This window comes from Sceloporus undulatus, chromosome 2 (assembly GCF_019175285.1).
Source record: "Sceloporus undulatus isolate JIND9_A2432 ecotype Alabama chromosome 2, SceUnd_v1.1, whole genome shotgun sequence".
In the NCBI taxonomy this organism is placed as follows: domain Eukaryota; kingdom Metazoa; phylum Chordata; class Lepidosauria; order Squamata; family Phrynosomatidae; genus Sceloporus; species Sceloporus undulatus.
Genome location: NC_056523.1, coordinates 34,227,747 through 34,248,416, shown reverse-complemented (window position 1 = coordinate 34,248,416; position 20,670 = coordinate 34,227,747). Strand labels below are relative to the sequence as shown.

General features: G+C 39.1%; 1 protein-coding gene across 2 annotated transcripts in view; it reads right to left on the bottom strand.

The window, feature by feature from the left end:
* Positions 1–12,984: 12,984 nt before the first annotated feature.
* Positions 12,985–20,670, bottom strand: part of TAFA1 (TAFA chemokine like family member 1) — a 439,395-nt gene continuing 431,709 nt past the window's right edge. For both annotated transcript variants that reach the window (XM_042447959.1, XM_042447958.1), the window contains exon 5: positions 12,985–15,319. In XM_042447959.1, coding sequence (XP_042303893.1) covers positions 15,302–15,319 — 18 coding nt within the window. In that variant the 3' untranslated portion in view covers positions 12,985–15,301. The remainder of the gene's footprint in view (positions 15,320–20,670) is intronic.

The window sequence follows — 20,670 nt, the reverse complement described above, 5'->3', positions numbered from 1 at the left end:
TGGTGCAGAAGATCATATGCAAAATAATATGTACTTTCTACAAAACACTGTTACATGTTTTCTGAAGCTACTCAAGAACAGCAGTTAAATTCTGAGTCACTTCACACTTTTGAATGTCACAGGCTAAAGAAACAACTGAAAAAGAGCAGGAAATGCTTTGGCTAGCCTTAAAAGGAACAAACAGGGATGATAAGGGCAGTTCTATTGATTTGCAGCTAGCTATAAATTTTAATGACCAAGGCCACTCCTTTCCTGCAAGCAATAGTGGTAAAATCTGTGTGATGTTGTTTGTTTTTAAGTCATTTTTGCATTCTTGATTTCTGGACTTTGGTTACTTCTGTTTGGTTGATTTTGGACCCTGCTCAGACTGTCATCCATGCTTACACCCAGCCTGCCTCAACCATGTTTCTGTTCTTGCTCATATTCTGTGTATGACCCTGAGCTAGCTTTGCTTCTTCTCTAGCTGTTGTTTTAGATTATAGCTGCACTCACTGGCACTGCTACCCTTAAATGGGATAGATGTGCATGTACAAAGTCACTTATATGTATTTGTACATACAAAACTATGCCTCTTCTCCCCTCTTTTTACATGCATCACTTTCATCATCATCCATTACAGTATTTTCATTTACTGTATATATACTACAAATGGCTGGATAAATTCTGAGACCACAGAGTTCTTCCCACCCAACCGCAAGTTCCAGCAGTCCAGTTTTCACAGGGGTGTCACATCTTTGAAACAAGAGAAAATCAAGATTCTGTGGTGCATATTCTGTGGTGCATATCTGGTACTCAATGCTTGTTCACTGCACCTCCTCCACAGAAAGAAATGGAATTATATCAGTGGGAGAAGAAGAAAGAGAATATAAGAATGGAGGAAGAGGAGGGACAAGAGGTTCCATTGAAGATACCTTTTTCATGAGGTCATCCAGTTCTTGGAATTGGCACAGTTGGGATTTACGGGCATTTTTGTCCCAAATTATATGAGATTCATGTTGGAATTATGATTTTGACAGGCCAAAGGTTGAGCTCATTCAACATGCTGCCTCTTGCAGTAGCCAATATTTCATGGGAAGCTGACAATCATACATAATGGAGCTTATTGCTCAGCATTTTAAACCAGCTCCAGCTTCCCAGGTTGGAGCCGGGATGCGGGATGGAGGTGGCGATTATCATACACTAAATCACCACCGAATCTCCAGCCACCATCAACCTGGGTCCCAGCTGCATTCCAACAGTCCTTTTTAGAAGTCAGAAAGTTTTCCAACTTTTAAAAAATGCTGGTGGAGCATGGCTTGGACCTGGCTGGGACCCAGGCTGATGGCGGCTGGCAGTTTGGTGACGATTTAGTGTGCACCTCCATTCTGCATCCTGGCTGGGAGGCTGGAGCAGGTTTAAAATGCTGAGCTATAAGCTCCATAGCCATCTGCTACCTTTAACTGGCAACATTGCAGTTTATTTTAATGCAGACCATCCCTAAGTTTCAGCTGCTTTTACTGCCATAGTACCAGTCTATTGATCCAAAAACAATGGACAACACTCAAAAGCATTTGGTTAAATAGATATTTCATGTGCACAGATTATACCTATATTTTGTAAACTATTGCTATTCAGGCTGACCCTGAAGTTCTTTGTACTTTGAATAAGAGTGAGGCAAATGTTTACTTTGCCAAATTCTCCCTAGCACTTAGAATGGTGTTTCCTCTTTCTTGCAAGAGTGCAATTATCAAAAAGTTTATTGCAAATTATGAGCTTCCTTCTCTTGTATCAACTCAACAAGAATATCTCTTTTGAACTCTGATTTTATGTTTAGTCTTTTCATGAACTGGATTCACAGAGTAGCCAGCATAACAAAGTTGTTCATTATTTTGGCTGTAGAACTGGAACTTTCATAGTTTTCCTTATCCATTGGCCGAAACTTACCGTTTGTAAACTATTGCTATTAAGAGCCAGCATAGTGGTTTGAATGTTGGATTACGACTCTGGAGACCATGATTTGATTCCCCACTTGGCCATGAAACTCACTGGTGACCTTGGGCAAGTCACATGCTCTTAGGGGAAGGCAATGGCAAACCTCCTCTCAATAAAGCATGCCAAAACCCCCCATAATAGGTTTGCCGTAGGTTCGCCATAAGTTGGAAATGACTTGAAGGAAGACAACAACAAAAATCACAGTAGCTTGTTCGCATGAAAAGGATATTGCAGGGGTAGTGTTTGGGTATCATGGAGATGTGATGCAATCCAATTGTGAATGTGCATCCACTTTAATATGCTTCATGTGCTCACACCCAAGCCCTAAAGAAGCCTTTGCTGAGTTGAAAAATGTTTCTATACACAGGCACATCTACAGTGTGATTCTAGTGGGTTTTGGACTACAGCCTTTATCAAAGACCTCTGCAGGTTAGAGAGCAAGACCAGTTACATGGGGTTCATTATTCAGTAAGAGATTTTGCAGTGTGGGCTTGCACAATCACAAACTGCAGTCTAATACATAAGTAAATATAGGAAGCTCCCGCTTCCTGTATTCACTTTCCTGATGGGATAGGGACTGGAGGACTATCAGAAAGTGGAATTGGTTGAAAAGTGGAAGTCAGATTTCTTTCTCTCTCTTTTTAGGTTGCAAATGGATTATAGCCACTGAAAACATAAATAGCACACTATACTGTATATCACTTTTGAATGCATACAAAAGCTAAATTAACATGTTATACATGCACACAGACACACAAAAGTGTGGGTGGGTGGTCCCAAGTGATTCTTGTTGGCAAGAAGAATTGATGAAAAAGTGGAACCCCTATTGAATTAATGGAATTTGTCTGTACTGTAATTTGCAAGTGCTGAAACAGCAAGTCACCAGAAAGTGAGATGTCAAAAGGCAGGCAAAGCCTATCCACAGAGGTAACGTGTTTCACATGTTCACACCCAAAATATAATTAAATCATTGCCAGGATGAAAGTGTCCAACCAAGTGAGATCATTAGCAGTCACAAATTCAAGGTAAGAATACCTGTTCAATGCTTTAGTGGGGGAATATAAAAGGATCTTGGTATCATATCCACTGATCTGAACTAATCCTGAGCTTGGTACAGTTCTGTCAGTGAAGTCTGTACTGCAGTCTGAGTATTCCACTAATTTGCAAATAAATTGAATTAAAGGGGATGTTAAATCTATTTTATCAAGAATGATTCTAAGCTTGAAAGGTGATGGAATGAGGGAGAGACAAGAATACAGAAGCCTGTAGATACTATGTAGCCCTATAAGCTATTAATAATAAGTAAACACTGACAAAGCCTTAACCTTATACAAAACTAATGAGCTACCTTAGGGTATCTTTGCCCATTAAGTTCTTCATTGAACTTTAAAATAATATCTATTTGAGCTTCATTATGATAGACCTGAACAGCTCTGAAACCTTAGGGGGTAAAACAAAACAAGCTTACCAAGTTGAAAGAAAAGAATACAAATAATCTCTTAGTGTGATACATTTTCAAAGGATGAAGATGTTGGGTGTTTGGACTTGATCCATTAGATATCTGCAGTTGTTCCATAAATATGCAGATAGTGACATTGTCAATCGGGATCTCCTTTGTGTGTGAACATAGAGGAAAGTGGGAAAGGAAGAGTCTCGCAAAAGGAGGGAAGGTCTTCACAGCATCATTTCTACCTCACCGTATCACATATAATTTATTGAGAGAAAGGGAGATGTCTGAATTCCCTGACCAGTAGTCAGCTCATGAGACTGTTGTGGCTGTTGTTGGTTCCCTGTCCAGAGTGATCAAGATGGATGCACTTCTATTCTTTTGACTCTGTCTGATGGCAATAAAAAGGAATGCTTCTTGAGGATGCACATGCTACTGTCATAACTGTCCATTCACTCCACAACCCCCCCCCCCATTTGCAGTACTGTTTAGCATGAGGCAGCATGATGCCATGGTCTGAGTGTTAGACTAGGACACTGGAGACCAGGGTTCAAATCTCTGGTTGGTCATGGAAACCCACTTGGTGATCTTGGGCAAGTCACACACTCTCAGGCTCACAAGATGGCAAAGGGACCCTTCCACCCCAACAAATCTGCCCAAAAAACCCTGTGAAAAGTTTGTCTTAGGCACAAAACAACTTGAAGGCATGCAACAACAATTAAGGGTGCATCGACCCTGTAGAAATAATGCAGTTTCACACCACTTTAACTGCCGTGGCTCCATCCTACAGAATCCTGAGAGGCACCAGTGCTCTTTGGCAGAGAAAGCTAAAGACCCTGTAAAACTACAAACCCCAAGATTCCATATGATGGCTCTACAGCACTTAAAGTGGTGTTGAACTGCATTATTTCTACAGTGTAGATGCATGCTAGGACAGTGTTTCCCAAATTTGATTCCAAGGATATTGGATATGTGCAGAGGGTCAGTGGCACCAGGAGTATCATGAACAAAGAAAGTATGCAGATATAGGCAGAAAGAAGAAAACCTGCCAGGGAAGTTTTCCTGTATACAGGAAAATATATCTGTAAGGCAAGCAACAGGAAATTCATTTGATCTATTTTGACAAAAGAAAGAGAAAAAAAAGAAAAGAAAAGAAAAGTGCTACAGCAGTTACTTTTTTTGAAACGAGGAAAGAAATGTAGAAAAAAGATAAGGGGTGAGTTAAAAGGAAAAATTAGAGCCCAGGCATGAGCACATTTATACAGAAATAAAGTAGGCAGCTAAAATGGCCAGAAGGCTGCCACCATCAAGGCAGCTTGAAGAAGGTAGGCCTTCTTCAATGACAATTTCCAAATAGAGGAAAAAAAGTGGGATAGAAATAATAATAATAATAATAATAATAATAATAATAATAATAATAATAATAAACTGTTTAAAACCGATCCTCCCTTTACTCTCAAAGTTGGGCAAATCTAGTTCCTTAATCCTTTTACTCACATGTTCATCCCGGGTTAGTACAAAAGAGCAAGGAAGAGGATAAACACTCTATTTCTAAAAATAAGATAGCACCAGAATGTTCTGTTCTTCTTCCCTCCCCAGTTTCTTAACTTATCCTTGGTTCAACTGAAAGATCTATTACAGGCCTTGTCACCATGCAAGTAGGGCACAGTAACACCAGACCTCTGAAAAGTTGTCACCTAGGCATAATGCTGGTCCCTAGAATTCTAGACAAAGTGCTAGTCTCCCCAAATTGTGAGTTTGAAACTGTGGATTGATTGTTTTAATATGTGCTGGTCTTACCTGGGGTTTTTTAAGTTGATGTTATGTGTTGTAACTGGTTTATGTTTTTGACAGATGTTATATGATGCATGTTGATCTGTTGTTGTTCCTTGAAACAATCTGTGGGGAGAATAGGGGTATGAAATACAAATACTAATACTAATAATCAGCATCAGGCCTTGGAAGTGAATGGGGGGTGGATGGAAATAAATAAATTACATAAAAGAGAGGCTCCCTAAGGCTGTTCCAGGTGCACATTTGGGTTGCTCCACTAGCGGCATCTACTTAGTTTTCACACATCCTTAAGTGCCTGAAGGCTGAGGCTAATAAAGTATTCAGAGAAAACGAAGCCTCATGAGTGAAAAGCTAGAAAGCACCTCAGCTAGAGTACTAATCCTAAATGACTTTGAAGATATCTCCCTCCAAACCCTGCCTGAAAAGAAGCATAGAAGGAGCTACAAAAATGTTAGAGTCCATTTTGTCTCCACCCATCATGACACTTCCATACCTCTGGCCCTGAAGCAGTGTCATTGAGACCTGCTCTGGAATGGCAAAACTGATTATTTTATCTCACTCAGTGCATACTTTTGTAATGAGGGGCCAAATAGACTAAACACTGCGAAGTTTCAATCGTTTACACAGTGTCTGAAACAATTAGGTCCACACCTTGTGAAAGTTAAATGTGTTGCATAACCTTCTAATGAAGTTGGCAAAAGCTGGACCCTTTGTAAAATGAAGGAGCACCAGGTCCTTCATCTGATCCAATGTGTCTTCTGACATAGCAGCTCTTAAGGAATTCTACCTTTGAAAATGACAATAACAACTGACTTGCATTTTCTTGGTGGGCTGATGCACAAATTGATTTTAAACATCCTTGAATACTGCACCATTTGTCTAAAAACAGATCAAACTGTGTCCCGCCATGTATATTTTGGGTGGGAAATTTTTTAGAAATGTATATGCTGAGAGGATCCTTGTAATGTGAATATTTTTTAATGTTGCAGATTAATGCAGAAGTGGGACAAAACAGATTTAGGAGTGAACTTGTTAAATAGTGAGGTGATCCAATAAAGGACCAATTCAGTTATCTATACTCTTAACAGTTAGGAAAAGATACCTATATAGGCCACAACTGCCAGAATACTACTGGCCATGCTAGCTGGGAGTACCAGTCCAAATAAAATAAAATAAAATAAAAATAACAATGTTTTCAGACTCTGTTCTTGACTGTACTGCAAATCTGGCTATAAAAAAGGGATGCCTTTGTTGGGAAAGAGTTTCATTTACATAAAAATTGGATGGAAAGGTATTAGATGCTACTGTAGATATGACCCAATTGACGCAAATCCTATGTCTGAAACCCTATCATCCACCCTGATCACAAGGAAGGGTATGGCTTGTTTGCCTGCAATGTCATAATATAGTTTCTAACCTTCTTGCAAGTTGCTTGTCTTTGCTTTGAAAATGGAGCTGGTATTTAGAGAGAGACAAAGTTGTGTAGTGGTTTGAGCATTGAACTACAATGCTGGAGACCAGGGTTCAAATCCCTGCCTGACCATGGAAACCCACTGAGTGACCTCGAGTGAGCCACATTCTCTCAACTTCAACGGAAGAAAAAGGCAAATCCCTTTGGAACAAATCTTGCCAAGAAAACCCTGTGATAGGCTTGCCTTATGGTCACCAAAAGTCGGAACCAACTTAAAGGTACACAACAACAAAAAATGAATAAGAGGACTAATGGCAAAGCAGTATGTTGTGCACAAGGGAACCAGTGTGGTACAGTGGTTTGAAATTGGACAAAGGCTCTGGGACATAAGGGTTCAAATCCCCACCCAGCGGAAATCTATTGAGTGGCCTTGTGTAAATCAATATCCAGGAGGCAGTTGGGTGTGGTGGTTTAAATCTTGGACTGGGGCTTTGTGTGACCAGGGTTTGAATTTCCCTCAGCCATGGAAACCCAGTGGTGACCAAGAAGGCAAGTCATACTCTTAGCATGTTGACTCAACCATGGGCAACCCTGGCAGCGATAATCCAAGAATTTCATTAAACCATTCAATTGGCAGCAGCAATGGTGCTTTAACTACACTTAATTAAATTGTGTTTTAATAACATAATGGGTTTAAATGTGTTTTATGTGTACATTGGCTTAAAAAGCTCAGACCTTGTGGTGAGCCACCTTAAATCCCAGTCTGGGAAGAAAGACAGGATATAAAGTATGTCAGTCAAGAAATAAATAAATATTCCTAGATCCTGATCTATAGAAACTTATATGCAAAACTAGGCTTTTGATGTTTTTTTTATGATTTAATTTCCTTTTAAAAATCATTGAATAAAAGAATCATAAAGTGGGAAGGAATTGATGGGCCATCTTATCCAACCCCCCTGCCATGCAGGAATATACAATCAAAGCACTCCTTACAAATGGCCAGCCTATCCATGCCTGGCTCCTCAGAGGGAACTCTGAGTCTTGAGTCCCATTGTTAGAGAAAGCAAAATATAAATCCTTGAATTAAAATAAATAAAAATGAAATAACCCCCTATTGTATTATGCATGGCCAGGGCAATGGGGTATAGGAGTGCAGGCTGTGAGGAAAAAGAGCACAATGGAGAAAGTTAGAATAATAGAATCTTAGGGTTGGAAAAGATCCAAAGGGTCATCCAGTCCAATCCCCTGCCATGCAGGAATATACACTTAAAGCATCTCCAACAGATGACCATCCAGCATCTGTTTAAAAAGCTCCAGAGAAGGTGACTCCGTCACACTCCAGCGGCATGGTCCACTGTCAAACAGTTCTTTCAGTAAGGAAGTTCTTCCTAATGTTGAGATGGAATCTCTTTTCCTATAGTTTGAATTGGCTGCTCGGGGTCTCGTTCTCTGCAGCAGCAGAAAAAAGAACCTTGTTCTAGCTGCAGTACAACATCCCTTCAAATATTTAAACAGGGCTATCATATCACCTCTTAACCTTCTCTTCTTCAGGCTAAACATACCCAGCTTCCTAATCCATTCCTCAAAAGGCATGGTTTCCAGACCTTTCACCATTTTGGTTGTTCTCCTCTGGACATGCTTCAGTGCTACACTGTCTCAAGACTCACAGACTATATTAAAACAGTTTTCATGTTTCTTCTGTTCGAAAAGGAAATAGTTAAAAGCACTGTACTTTTTTGGTAAAGTAATTCATTGTGATCAGAGGCTGGAGCATCTGAATTGTTCTAAATCACAAACTGTTCCATATACAGAGAGATTGGTGAGGAATCTATCACTTGTTGAAGGAACACTGACACTCTTGTTTCATTCCTTCCAAATTTAAATTTCTAACAATTCTTCAGAAGAATTCAGTATTGAGTCTGGTCTATTTTGCACAAATCCAGTCTGTCCAAATCAGCCTGGTATGATTAGTGATTGCTTCGGCTCTGCATTTGTGCCAGCTTACTAATTATAACTTGTTAGTGCCTAGAAATCAGATTATATATTTGGTTCCTTCCAAGTCCCTTTCACATTATTCACTTATAGCACAATGATTCCATTTTAACATCCTATGGAATCCTGGGATTTGCAGTTTAGGGAGGGGTACTTAGAATTTTCTGCCAGGGAACTCTGGTGCCTCATCAAACTTCAAATCCCAGGATTCTATTGGATGCAGCCAAGGTAGTTAAAGTGCTATAATTGTGCAGTGTGAATGAGCCTTACCTTTCTGTCTGAATGTCTATCAGTTTTGATATTTTAAACAAGGAGTAACATAGCTCCCCCCCGAGTGGTTGTTATTCCCACAAACTCTCACCATTGGCAAGGGAAAAGGAGGGAAAGGGAACTGTAGGCTTCAAATACCTGGAGGGCTACAGTTGCCTACCTTGATTTAAATGTTCTAATAACTAAAAGATACCAGTAAGAAAATGTAGCTTCATAAGTTTCCAAGAGCAGAGGCAGATCATTTTGTATACTTTCAGTTTGCAGGGAGAGAATTAGATTTTCTCGGTATGCTTCAAAAATTAATCCTAAAATATCAAATTGACTTGGTGGATGGCCCCAGGTGTTTGAATATTTGAAATAATGGAATCTTCTCCATTTCATACAGTTATTATGTGAATGGAAAGTCTTTTCCATCCCCATTCCACTGCAGAAGTTGATATGTCAATTGTCAATCCCTTCTCTGTTCTTCTTGTTCACTTTCTAATTTATAGAAAAAGATCATTATGGCACCATTGTCAAGGCTGTATGGTAAGGATGAACTGGAGGAATCACATCCCACTATTATAACCACAAATTGTGAGTAATATATCTTATGCCGAGAAAACAGCTCAACAGAACTTTGACAGGGCCAGAGAGGTGGGTTTGATGATGGCTTGTGCTGAATTTCAGAGTTAAAGGGTAATAATTGGCTTTTTTTTTTTTTTACAGGAGTTAAAATTGGGATGTGTGACTTCTGATAGTTTTGACAGTTGGCTGTTTCCCCCTCCATAGACTTTCATGAGGCTAGATTGTTTCAGTTGATTTCTATGTCTATAATACATTTTAGTAGGGAATATGTTGCATTAGGATAAAGGGAATCTCTTGTATGCGCTTTGCCCTAGTATTAGTACAACAAAACAAAATGGGGCCCATTTTTGTCCTAGGGAGGTCTTAAGGTGTCTTAAGGCATCCTGGTTCAGTAGCACCCTGTGTTGCCTAATAACAGCCTAGTACCAAGGGCTACTTGGTGGGGGTAGGAGATAGTATCTCTCTTGTTTAAGAATAACATTTCTCAATCTGTGAACTGGGGACCATCTCTTTCAGACTGGCTATGCTTGGGGAGAGGTTACAGGCTAAGCATGAGAAGAGAAGGTGCAAAGAAATGACAAGAAATGAGTAAGAATTCCTTGAAAGGCATGGAGGGGGGAGACATATCACATAAAACTTCTCAATGTAGAGCTTCTAGACCAGCAAATTTTGCCTGAAAATGGAGAGACTGAGCCATGATAACATCAGAGATTAGAGTCATGTCCACACTGAGGAAAAGAAACATTTCTGCCCTATTCCCACCGTGACCTGTTTGGATGACACACGGGGTCAAAACAGGGTGAAACATGGGTCCCATCCATGCTCCAGGGTGTTTCTCTGGTGTAAAGAGTCCCCATTTGCTCCAAATCAGGCCAAAAACTCTGGAGGGTCTGCTGAGGCTGAGGATTCTGCACTGGTGTGGGGATGGGCAAGGAGTGTTGGCAGACAAGTTGCAGAGGTCTGGAAGTGTCCTGGGCTGAGTGAGCAACTGACCACTTCCCACCCAGCAATTCTAACTCCTGCCACAACACTGCCACTTTGACATTTGTGCAATTCCTCTGGTGCATATTGCATTTTTAACAGGAATGGGACCAAGATGGGAGGGGGGAGTACGTGAACAGTGCTGCTGGTAATGGCCCATTGTAGGTGCTGGATATGCGGACACTTTGTTCTCTACATGAATCTGGAAGCCTTGACAGCAATCCAGGTTTTCTGTTAGCATGGACACAACCAGTCTGTCCTTAAATTGAGAAAAAAATCAGCTATGGAACTCTTGATGGCAAAGTATATAAGGAAAGTTCAGTTCTGGAACTTATGATGGTAATGTATATGATAATTTTCAAAGTAGATTAAGCATCAGTACAAAAGTAGATCAGTAGACATTAGCAAATACCTCTGCCTGCCCTTTTCAGCTACAATTATACAAATGAACTATCAACGAAAGCTTGCCAGCCATGCAGAGTGTCTATCTGCTACTATTGAGACATAAGGATGAAACCTCAGGGAATAGCATGTTACATATTTACGAAGAGAAATTAATGTTATTCATGCCACCAACTTGTGGGGGTATTTTTATATAAAAAAATAAACTGAACAAAATTCTTAATTTATGGCATGGAGAGAAGCATATTGTAACTGTATGCCCTGTTGAATTTTGAGATGAGGAACCTGACAGAAAAAAAGAAGTGACTTTATTTCTACCACACAACCTAGTTGAATATATGGGGATTTAAAGCCAGACATTTCAGAAGTAAGTGCTCAAACCTCTTTGTTTGGACAGGCAAATCTCAGGCCCTCCAACATTTCATATATGGAAACGAGGACACAGGTGGCCCAACAACATCAGTATGTGCTCAAGATGGCAAAAGTTATTAATGAGGAAGATCACACAAGCTAGAAGAGGCTGCAGCAGTTTATTTTTGCCAGAGTGTAGAAGGAAGGGCAAAATTCTGCCCACTTCTGCTGACTTAATTTAGCGTAAACTACTTTTGCACTTTGAATTCAGCATACAGTGACTGATGTAAGCTGAAGACAAAGGGGGAAATTGAGAGGATGAGAGAAAAACTGGAATATTTTAAAGACAGCTAAAAAAGTGGGATAACAGAGGATTAATTGGGACTGTCCTTGTGATATTGGGACAGTTGGAGAGTCTGAGATCTGTAACTTGTGCTTTCCTTCAAATCCCTTTAAAAAAAAAAAAAAAAAACCTCTCAGGTTCTTTCCATCACATTTCTGAACTCATGTGCAAACCTGAGAAAGTCCATATCAAAAAATGAACTGAACAAGATCAACTAAGCCTGCAAAATGGAAACTGTGGTGCAGTTAGAGCTACGATTCCTCTTTACAAGGTGTTTCCTTCTTGAGGTGTTTGAAAGTCTTGGTTATCACCAATGATGGCTGTTTGCACAACCAGGCTCAAATTCTCTGGGAAAGAGTCTTACTAGATGAACCTTTCCAACTTCTCAATAAAGCTTTCTGCTAATCTTGAGGCCTAATTGACTGAGAAGGGTGTTCTGACAATTTGTTGGGTGTATTATGAAATAATCCACTATCTTTGAAAAGTTTTGTGTGCATCAATACTGCTTCACCTTTTTTTTCTTTTGTATTGAAGAACTGTATTTCAGATTACAGTAGTGGAAATTGATGAAAAATATGATGCTTGGTATTACACCATATCAACACTATTGGTTTGGTATAGAAACAATGACAGTGAGAATTTTGTTTTCTCTTGAAGACGTTTGGAAATGGGCAACAAAACTATCTCAGTGAACTTGAGTCAGCAAAGTCAGCTCTCACCTTACACTGGATAAACATATAGGATAGCTGGTACATATGTAAATACTAAAATAGTATGAGAAATAGTTGAAAATATAAAGACTTGAAAACTAGTGTGGTGCAGTGGTTTGAGTGTTAGATTAGGACTTGGGAGACCAGGAGCACTTCCATATGAAAGTAGGTGACTTTGGGCAAGCCATATTCTCTTTCCCTCAGAGGAAGGCAATGAGAAACCCCATCTGAATTAATCTTGCCCAGATAGTTTTGTCTTAGGTTTGCCATAAATCAGAAATAATTTTAGGGCATGCAACAAAGTAATGGACACTTTCCTCACTTTCTTTAATTCTGCTTGGTTTCAGGCAAGCTCATCACATAAGGAAGTGGAAATAAGGATGTCTATGTGTGATGGTCTTCCCTGGAAAAACCTCCACATCAATTTTCAAGCACATTCATATCTTTTTTTCTCTCATTCCCTTTACTACTGTGCAAGCAATGTTGCAGTAGCTACTTCAGTACCAACAAAAGACTTTGTAAGCCATGAAGTCATTCAGATGTCAAACACCCATGAGTTTCTTTTCAGAAGTCAGTCATACTGATCTGCCTAGAACACCCTGCCCCAAAGTATTGCAGACACTCTTCATGACAGTTCAGGTACCCAGCACACCAAAGAGAATCCAAAAATGTAGGTGATTGTGTTAAATCACTTTATCTCTAAATTGACATATCACATCTGCTTTGATATACCATTTCTGCCACTTTTCTTTTTCTACCAGGTTTTTTGTAAAGCCTATAGATCTTAATTGTCTACTCAGGCCCAAGCCACCTGCAAATTTCTGCATGATACCAGGAATAACTCACAAAATAAATTGCTGGAAAAATCCCCTTCCCTCCAGCTACTGTGAGGATTGCACCTAAACTTAAAGAAAACATGAAAGCAATGGTAATGGTGGCGACAGAGGACACCATCATTCTGACTCGTCAAAAATGCTTCAACCCTGTGAGCCCAGATAACACTCTCACACTACCTTCTAGTCCAAAAATACATGCTTTGGGGCATTAATGTGAAGAAATGTTTCTTTAAAAAAGATGGAAAATAGTGCAGACCAAGCAGTTTATCTTGCCTTTCACAAAAGCCATGTGTCAAATGTTCAACCTCCTATTTTAAATTCCTTTGGGAATTTAAAGAGCACTTTGGGAGTTCTGCAGGGTCACCTTCTTAAAAAAAGAAAGAGATGATATTTTGCACAATAATTCTGCCCCAGCGTATTTTTTTTTCAGAGTTAGTTTCAGTACATAGCAGGAACCCTGTGTCTAGTATCAGTGACACATGTATCAGATGTGTCAGATCCTGCCACTGGGCCTCTTTGTTTATCACATGCTGATGTTTCAAGTCTGGTGTAATTAAATTCATAAACAATGTCATACAAGCATTTCTGCTCCAGGTGATGGAAATAATATAGGCTCATGACATTTGCTGAATAATATTTTTTGAGATCACATGGTTGTTCTGCAAGAGAACATGCTATTACAACAAATCAAAAAGCCACTAGTCATCCTTAAAATGCATTACAATGGAAGAATTTGGGCTGCCACCCTCTGCACAAGGGTCAGGGATTATTTGACCCTCCAGATATTTTGGCCTATACTTTCCATCAGTCCCATCCGTTTGGGTAAAGGATAATGAAAATGGTACAAAGTTGCACCTGAAGGGACAAAGATTTTCAACACCTACTTGTTTTCTCAACCTTTACTGGACAGAAACTTCCATTGAACTCAGTAGAACAGCTGATTAGAAATGTATAGGATTGCATTGTTAACCCTCAAAGTAACTAAATAAAGTGTGGTAAATCTTGATGTGATACTGCTGCATCTTTAAATATCTTTTCCCCACCTAGTGATACCTGAAATGCTGAGCCCTCCCAATCAACATGCTTTAGATTTGGAATTTTTAACAATTTTGCTATCTCTGTAGCTGAAAATAGTGGGAAAAGCCCAGTATGATGCAAATCTTAGCCTTTCCTTTAAAAAAAAAATCAAACATGATGAAATTGTTCTTGGGCAAAAAACACAAACCATTGAAGTTAGCAATCAGTTTTTTTTCCTTTTTTTACTAGGGTTGTCTATACCAGCTATACAAAGTCTGTAGACAATGATCTGTACAGTTCTTCTTTAATAAGGTTGCCCACAGTCTACCAAAAGTCTGCGAAATAAATGTCCAAATGGAGACTGTGTCTTTTTCAAATGCTTAGACCGAGTCATCATTTCTTTCTTTCTGGGACAGCTAATTGCCCCCAAAAGATGTCTTTCGAAGAGGGTAGAATTGGTGTTACATATCAATTAAGTATAAAGTATGGTTAATGTAAGCAAAGCCAGCATGCTAGTGTTGCACGAGGAGAAAAAAAGAAAAAAAGGACTCTAGAACACAAGAAAATGGAATTGAATGTCCAGTTGAAATAATCATAATCATATTGTTTAAAAAATAGAACAAACATTTCAGTTCTTTTGTCAGTAGACATCCTGGCCTTTATTCTCTTTCTGTTGCCTCATTGTTTGCTCTTCCTTAATATTTAAAAAAAGGCAAAATAATAATAATAATAAAAACCAAGAAAAAACAAAACCACAAAGCAAACCCAAATAGTTACAAAGCAGTTGCAGTAAAGTGTGGTTCTACTTGGTTTCTCAAAGAGTCAAACTTTATTTCAAAATATCTTATATATTTATATATTTGTAAGTGGTACAAAGAAAAACTGTAAATCCACACTAATACGACTGTTGTTCATGACTCAAAATGATAAAACTTGCTCCTGAACAACTGCTTCTCTTCCTCTTCACATTCTCTCTCTGAAACACTCATCTTTTTCTTTCTTTGTTGTCAGATGTGGTGTGTTATTTTCCTAGGGTATTTAACTCCATGTAAGTAAAGCCACTGTAGTTTCCTCTGGTACCGAGTAAAGTGCAAATAAAAAAAAATCCCATTTGGCTTGTAAAAGCTGGGGATGGTTGAAAGTTTAAATATTCTTTGTCCTCTTGACTGTCAAGGGATCCTTCACTGGCTTCTGTCAGAAGACTTTTTGTTAGGTTCGCGGGTGAATCTGCAAAGACAAAATGCAGAAGTTTTATATGCAGACCCTGGAGAAACATCTCGATTTTCCAGTTTAGCTAGCGCAAACTGTCTTCCTACATTGCTATATAGTCAGGACTCAGGAGAAGAGTAGACAGGAAGCATGCACTGAATAGCAGGCAAGGAAGAAGTGATCCCTAGCCTGATATATCATTATTCTCTTACCATTTGAAAACTAATGGTCTCCTTCCATTGTGGACTACTAAAACCTTACTCTTCCTCTTTTTTAAGTAGCATCCTGAGAAACAATGTTAAAGAATGTCATGTTCAACAAGAATTCTCTATCTCATGTTGCCTCTCTAGACAGTAATAACTGGAACCATTCAACAACATTTCTCTGAATTCGTATCAGATTCTATATCCAGTTCATTAAACTACCAATGGCCCATGGCCCATAATGTCAAAGGTCACCATGAAAACTTCTTTAAAAATTAATGGGATATAATTTCTGAAGCTGAAAGATAGGAAGATGAAATGATATGAAGATATGAATATGAAAATTCACTAGGCCTAGCAGCACACACACTGGGTGTGCCATGGCTTGGCAGGAATGCTGAAAACCAGTTCCATGTATAGATGGTTGATATCCAAGACCAGCCCTACCATGATGCAGAGCAACATGGCTGTCTCAGTGGCTGATTTTGTGTGACATAAAAGGACATTAAATTGTTACTTAATTCTTCACTGGCACATTTTTACTGTTAAGAATAAGGACCAGTATTTGTGAAATTCTCTCATGAATCAAAATAAATTTGTGGAGTCTGGGAATGGGCATTCATTGTTTCCTCAAAGCAGCAAAGTGTCTTGGCCCCATTGCATTGATAATTACAATGCATTAGTCCTACAATTGTTCTCCTGGAGTTGCTATTTGCTATTATAAAAGTAGCTGCCCTATTCTCTGCCTTGACTCTGTAGTGGCATAATTGTATCTATCTAATATCAACCCCGTGTCTTTGTTGTCTATGCAATCGGGAACATGGAGACGGGAATAGATTGTCCTGATAGTTCACCATCATGTAACACCATGGAAATCCCTTTTGACTTTTTTTACTCATTTCCTGAAGTCAGACAAATGTTTTGAAAAAACATACATACACACTCATACTAGGCTTATTCAAGCCTGGAAAATCTTAATTTTTAATAATATGTTTAACTGAAGTGGTAAATTCAGGTATGCAAACATAAAAACCAACTCTATGCATATTTATTTTTAAATAAAATCCCACTGACTTCAAAGAGTTAAACTACTGAACATGTATGCAGTATGTAACACTGCAGTCATGGAAAAGCATGCCAGCAGAATTCTTTATAAGCTTCCCTTTCTCTCTCTCTGTCACACACATACCATTTCTAGGCTGCTTTTCATTTTAAAGCTTTCTAAATATGTTCACAATAAGAAACAGATAAAATAAAACCAGTAAATAAAAGAATAAAATAGTAGAATAGTAAAACCCATCAACACCCATCCATTAAAAAGCATAAAGATCCAGCTATTTTGTTGTATGGTTTTAATGGTATGGTTTTAATGGTTGTAATATAATGGTTTTTAGAGTATTTTGTATAGCTTTTAATTGGTTATGGGTAGTTTGTTTAAACTGTTGGGGATATATGTTGTTATAATTGTATCATTTTATGTTGTAAACCGCTATGATCTATGTAGGAATAGCGGTATATAAATAAATTTTCATTCATTCATTCATTCATTCATAAGTAATTGATAGTATTAACAGTTAGAGAAATGATGTGGAAAACTTTGGGATGAAGACAGACAGACCTAGTAAATATGATGGTAGTTGCATGGACTTTATTGATACCTAGCAGTTTCAAATAACTAACAAGATACCTAAAAAGATGACTAAACTGAGGCTTTCATACTTTTGGATATACCATGAAACAGTGTGACTCATGGGGAAAGACTATCAAGTTTGGTAACATGGCAGGCAGTAGGAAAAGAGGAAGAGCTCATAAAAGTTGGATAGACTCAGTTGAGGAAACCACAAACCTAAGCAGGACTGTTGATGCCTGGAGCTCTTGGAAATCTATTGCTCATAGAATTGCTATAAGTCCAAGTTGATGTAATGTCAAATAATAATAATAACATCTTCCATCACTTTTGCAAAAAACCTTTCTCACCCATGAAAGTAGATGTAGGACAAGGGGAAGCAGTAATGAAATTCTGAGGAATTTTCAGAAGGGATATTCTTCTATTTAGACCTTAGGAAAGGTAGCTGTCCTCATCAGCAGCTGTGTTTGGGTTTTATATAGGTTTTTTTTAAAGGGTTTGTGTGTGGAGAGACCTTTTATTGTATTGTATAATGCCCCTCCACATTTCAAAGTCTTCTCCCCATAATAAGTGCAGAAAAAATTGAGTCAAAAACCTTCATCCTGTTTCATAGTGCCTTGTTTAAAAGAAAAGCAGGGAAAGTGTTAGTCCTCCATAGATTTTGGTCAACAAATCCCAGGAGCCCCAGCCAGCATGAGGCGATGGGAGTTGTCAAACATGGGGAGGGTCAAGGGCTGTCCCACCCACTCTAAGATGTCTATCCTAGTGATGTCTTTATTTCTTAAAGAAAGAAAGAAAAAAACTAACGTAGAGTATCACCATCTTGGCTCTGATTAACTTCCTTCCTCCTGGTGGCCTGCAGTACAGGAGATAACAGCTGCAGAAGCTTTGTTGGGCTGCCTAGTGGTAAAAAGGCACTTGAATGTGAGGCAGAAAAACAGGTCTTTCATTTCAGCTCTCTGCGTCTAACACATAAAAGCCTGAACTCTGACACTGGACTCTTGTAGTACACCTTGTTCTCATGAAAGACTCGAAAGAGGTAAAGTGATGCTTTCTATTGATTCAACTTTTGATGGTGAGAGAGTGAGCTCCAAATAGCATTTCTTTTGTTGGGGAGAAAAAATGAAGTGAAAAGAAAAACGAAATAAAGAAATGAAATAGGTCAACAAGCTTGTGTTCTGGATGGGACCTTAGCTGTGTGTGAGGCTCAGAGGATATTCTGTTCTGCCTTCTGACTCTTTGCTGTTTCATGCAATGAGGATAAAGCTTGGGGCAGGGGTGGGGGAGGAAGGAAAGCCTTGGGGCACAAGGATCAGCTAAAACATTAACAGTTGCTAAAACAATGTTTTGTTTTCATGATGAAAAAAGGAAATATGTTTTCTAGGTAGGTGGAGGGGGAAATAACCAGAGGCTTAGTCAGGGCGCCAGGCCAGAAGAGTGGTATCAACACAGCTTCTTATGGGCTTACTATACAGTGGGGGAAGAAGAAGAAGAAGAAACCACATAAAACAATCTTTCTTCTTTTTTAAACTATAGCACTGAATAAGATTACTGAGAGCAGTGAATAGGAGTAGTAGGAGTAGACCAGGGTTCAAATCCCCAGTATTCTGGGGCCAGGGATGCCCCAATGTCTCCCTGCTAACTAGCCATTCTCATTATGATGCTGGGCAGATGTTTCCACATTCATCCCAGTATGCCACCTGGTGCAGCAGCCACCACAGCAAGTCACTTGCCATGAGGTCAGCTGCCAAGCACTGATCACATGGATGGGTGCCTCATTCTGACTTCGCCATGGTGGTGGCTGCGCTGGGCAGCACAGTGGGAAGCATTATAAACAGCTGCCCAGCATCACAATGGAGAGCTCTAGCTCTTCTGGGAAGGTCTGGAGCAAAAGGTGGGCTATTTTAATTCATTATAAGTATACTCTGAGTTTGATGCTGGCCTGTACTTCCTAAGATGCACTGAGTTTAAATATTGTTAGCCACCTTGGTCTCAAGGTGTCCTTGTTGAGGAAAAATGGAATAGAGGAACTGTGCTTGCCTCATAATCTAAAAGGTTATTTATTTGTTTTTGATAAAACAATAGTAGCATTAACATATTTGTGTGATGCGACAAGTTGCACCCTCTCCTTGTTTTCAATGTATAGCTCATTAGGTTTGCACATTTCCACTGATAGCAAACTCCATGCATGGATTCTGTGTAGACAGTGATTTAAGAGACAGTTCTTGTGCTCATCCCACTAATTTACCACTAGATGTAATATTTCTGTAATGTTTTCACATAACAAAGCAAAACATTATAGGAATTTATACTGCTAAGGTGCTGCATACAGGCTAATTAAAATAATCCCTGTAGGGAAATGATAGAAAAAGTACAGGGTGGGGTGTGGGAGTTGTTTCATTTCTGAACTTTCATGTCCATGGGTATTTAATTGAAATGAGATACAATAATCCATACAGAGTAGATTGAACCATATATCTGAATATTAATGAAGCTTCTAAGAGCCTAACAACAGTTTCTAGACACTGGATATTAGCTCACAGCTGGTATGCAAAATGCTGTCTGAAGCAGAAAAAAATACAAAGCTAATAAATGGAACCTTGCACATATATTTTCCAGTTCTTAGAATCCAAAGGTATAGCCATGTTAGTTTGGTAAATCAGTATGCAAATAGATCTTGTAGCACCTTTGAGACTAACTGAAAGAGAGAAGCTGGTAGCATGATCTTCCTTAGACTTGATCTGAAGAAGTAGGCTCAAGTTTATGAAAGTTCATGCTACCAGATTCTTTCTTTCAGTTAGTCTCATAATACACAGAGGTATTGATCACACAGACAGTGGGAGCCATTTTTTTGTAGGATTTACAGGCCATGAATGTGAGTAAATGAGTACTAAAGAAATATCCTACGTAACTTGCCAAGAGTTTTCCTTGTAAGCACAAACAAACAAACTCTGCTAGCCTACTTTTAGCAGAGGAAAACTGTTATTTTATTACTTTATTATAAAACATTTACTTTATTAAAGGATTTTTAGTGTAGCATCTTAAGGGTCTGCCCAATACACTTTATCACTCTGTGAACTTGAAAGAATACTTGACTCTCAGAAGAGAAAGCATGATTTAGCTGCCTGTAGTATTGTCTGAAGACTAGCCTGATGCAGGATAAGGCAGGTGTATGTGTTTATAGTTACGGCAGAAGACAGATGATAGGTTATTTGATCTGGGCCGTTTCTTTCCTGAAAGTAGCTCTGTCCAGTCCATTTTGGATACACTAAAAATATGTGCTGAGTCCTAAACCAGGATATTAGGACTGGACACTGCCTAAATCCCTGATGTTGCATAGAGTGGTTGGTGGAGCCAAGAGATGCTATGCTACCAAAGAACAGTGAGGAAGGGGGAGGAGGCAGGGGCACAGCAGGAGTCTCCATTTTCCACCAAAATAAGGCTGTGGCTGTTGAATGCATTTCGCTGCCTGAAACTACTATCGTCGAAACTGCTGCTTTAACCATCCAATGATCAGAAATACGGTAAGTGTAATCTTT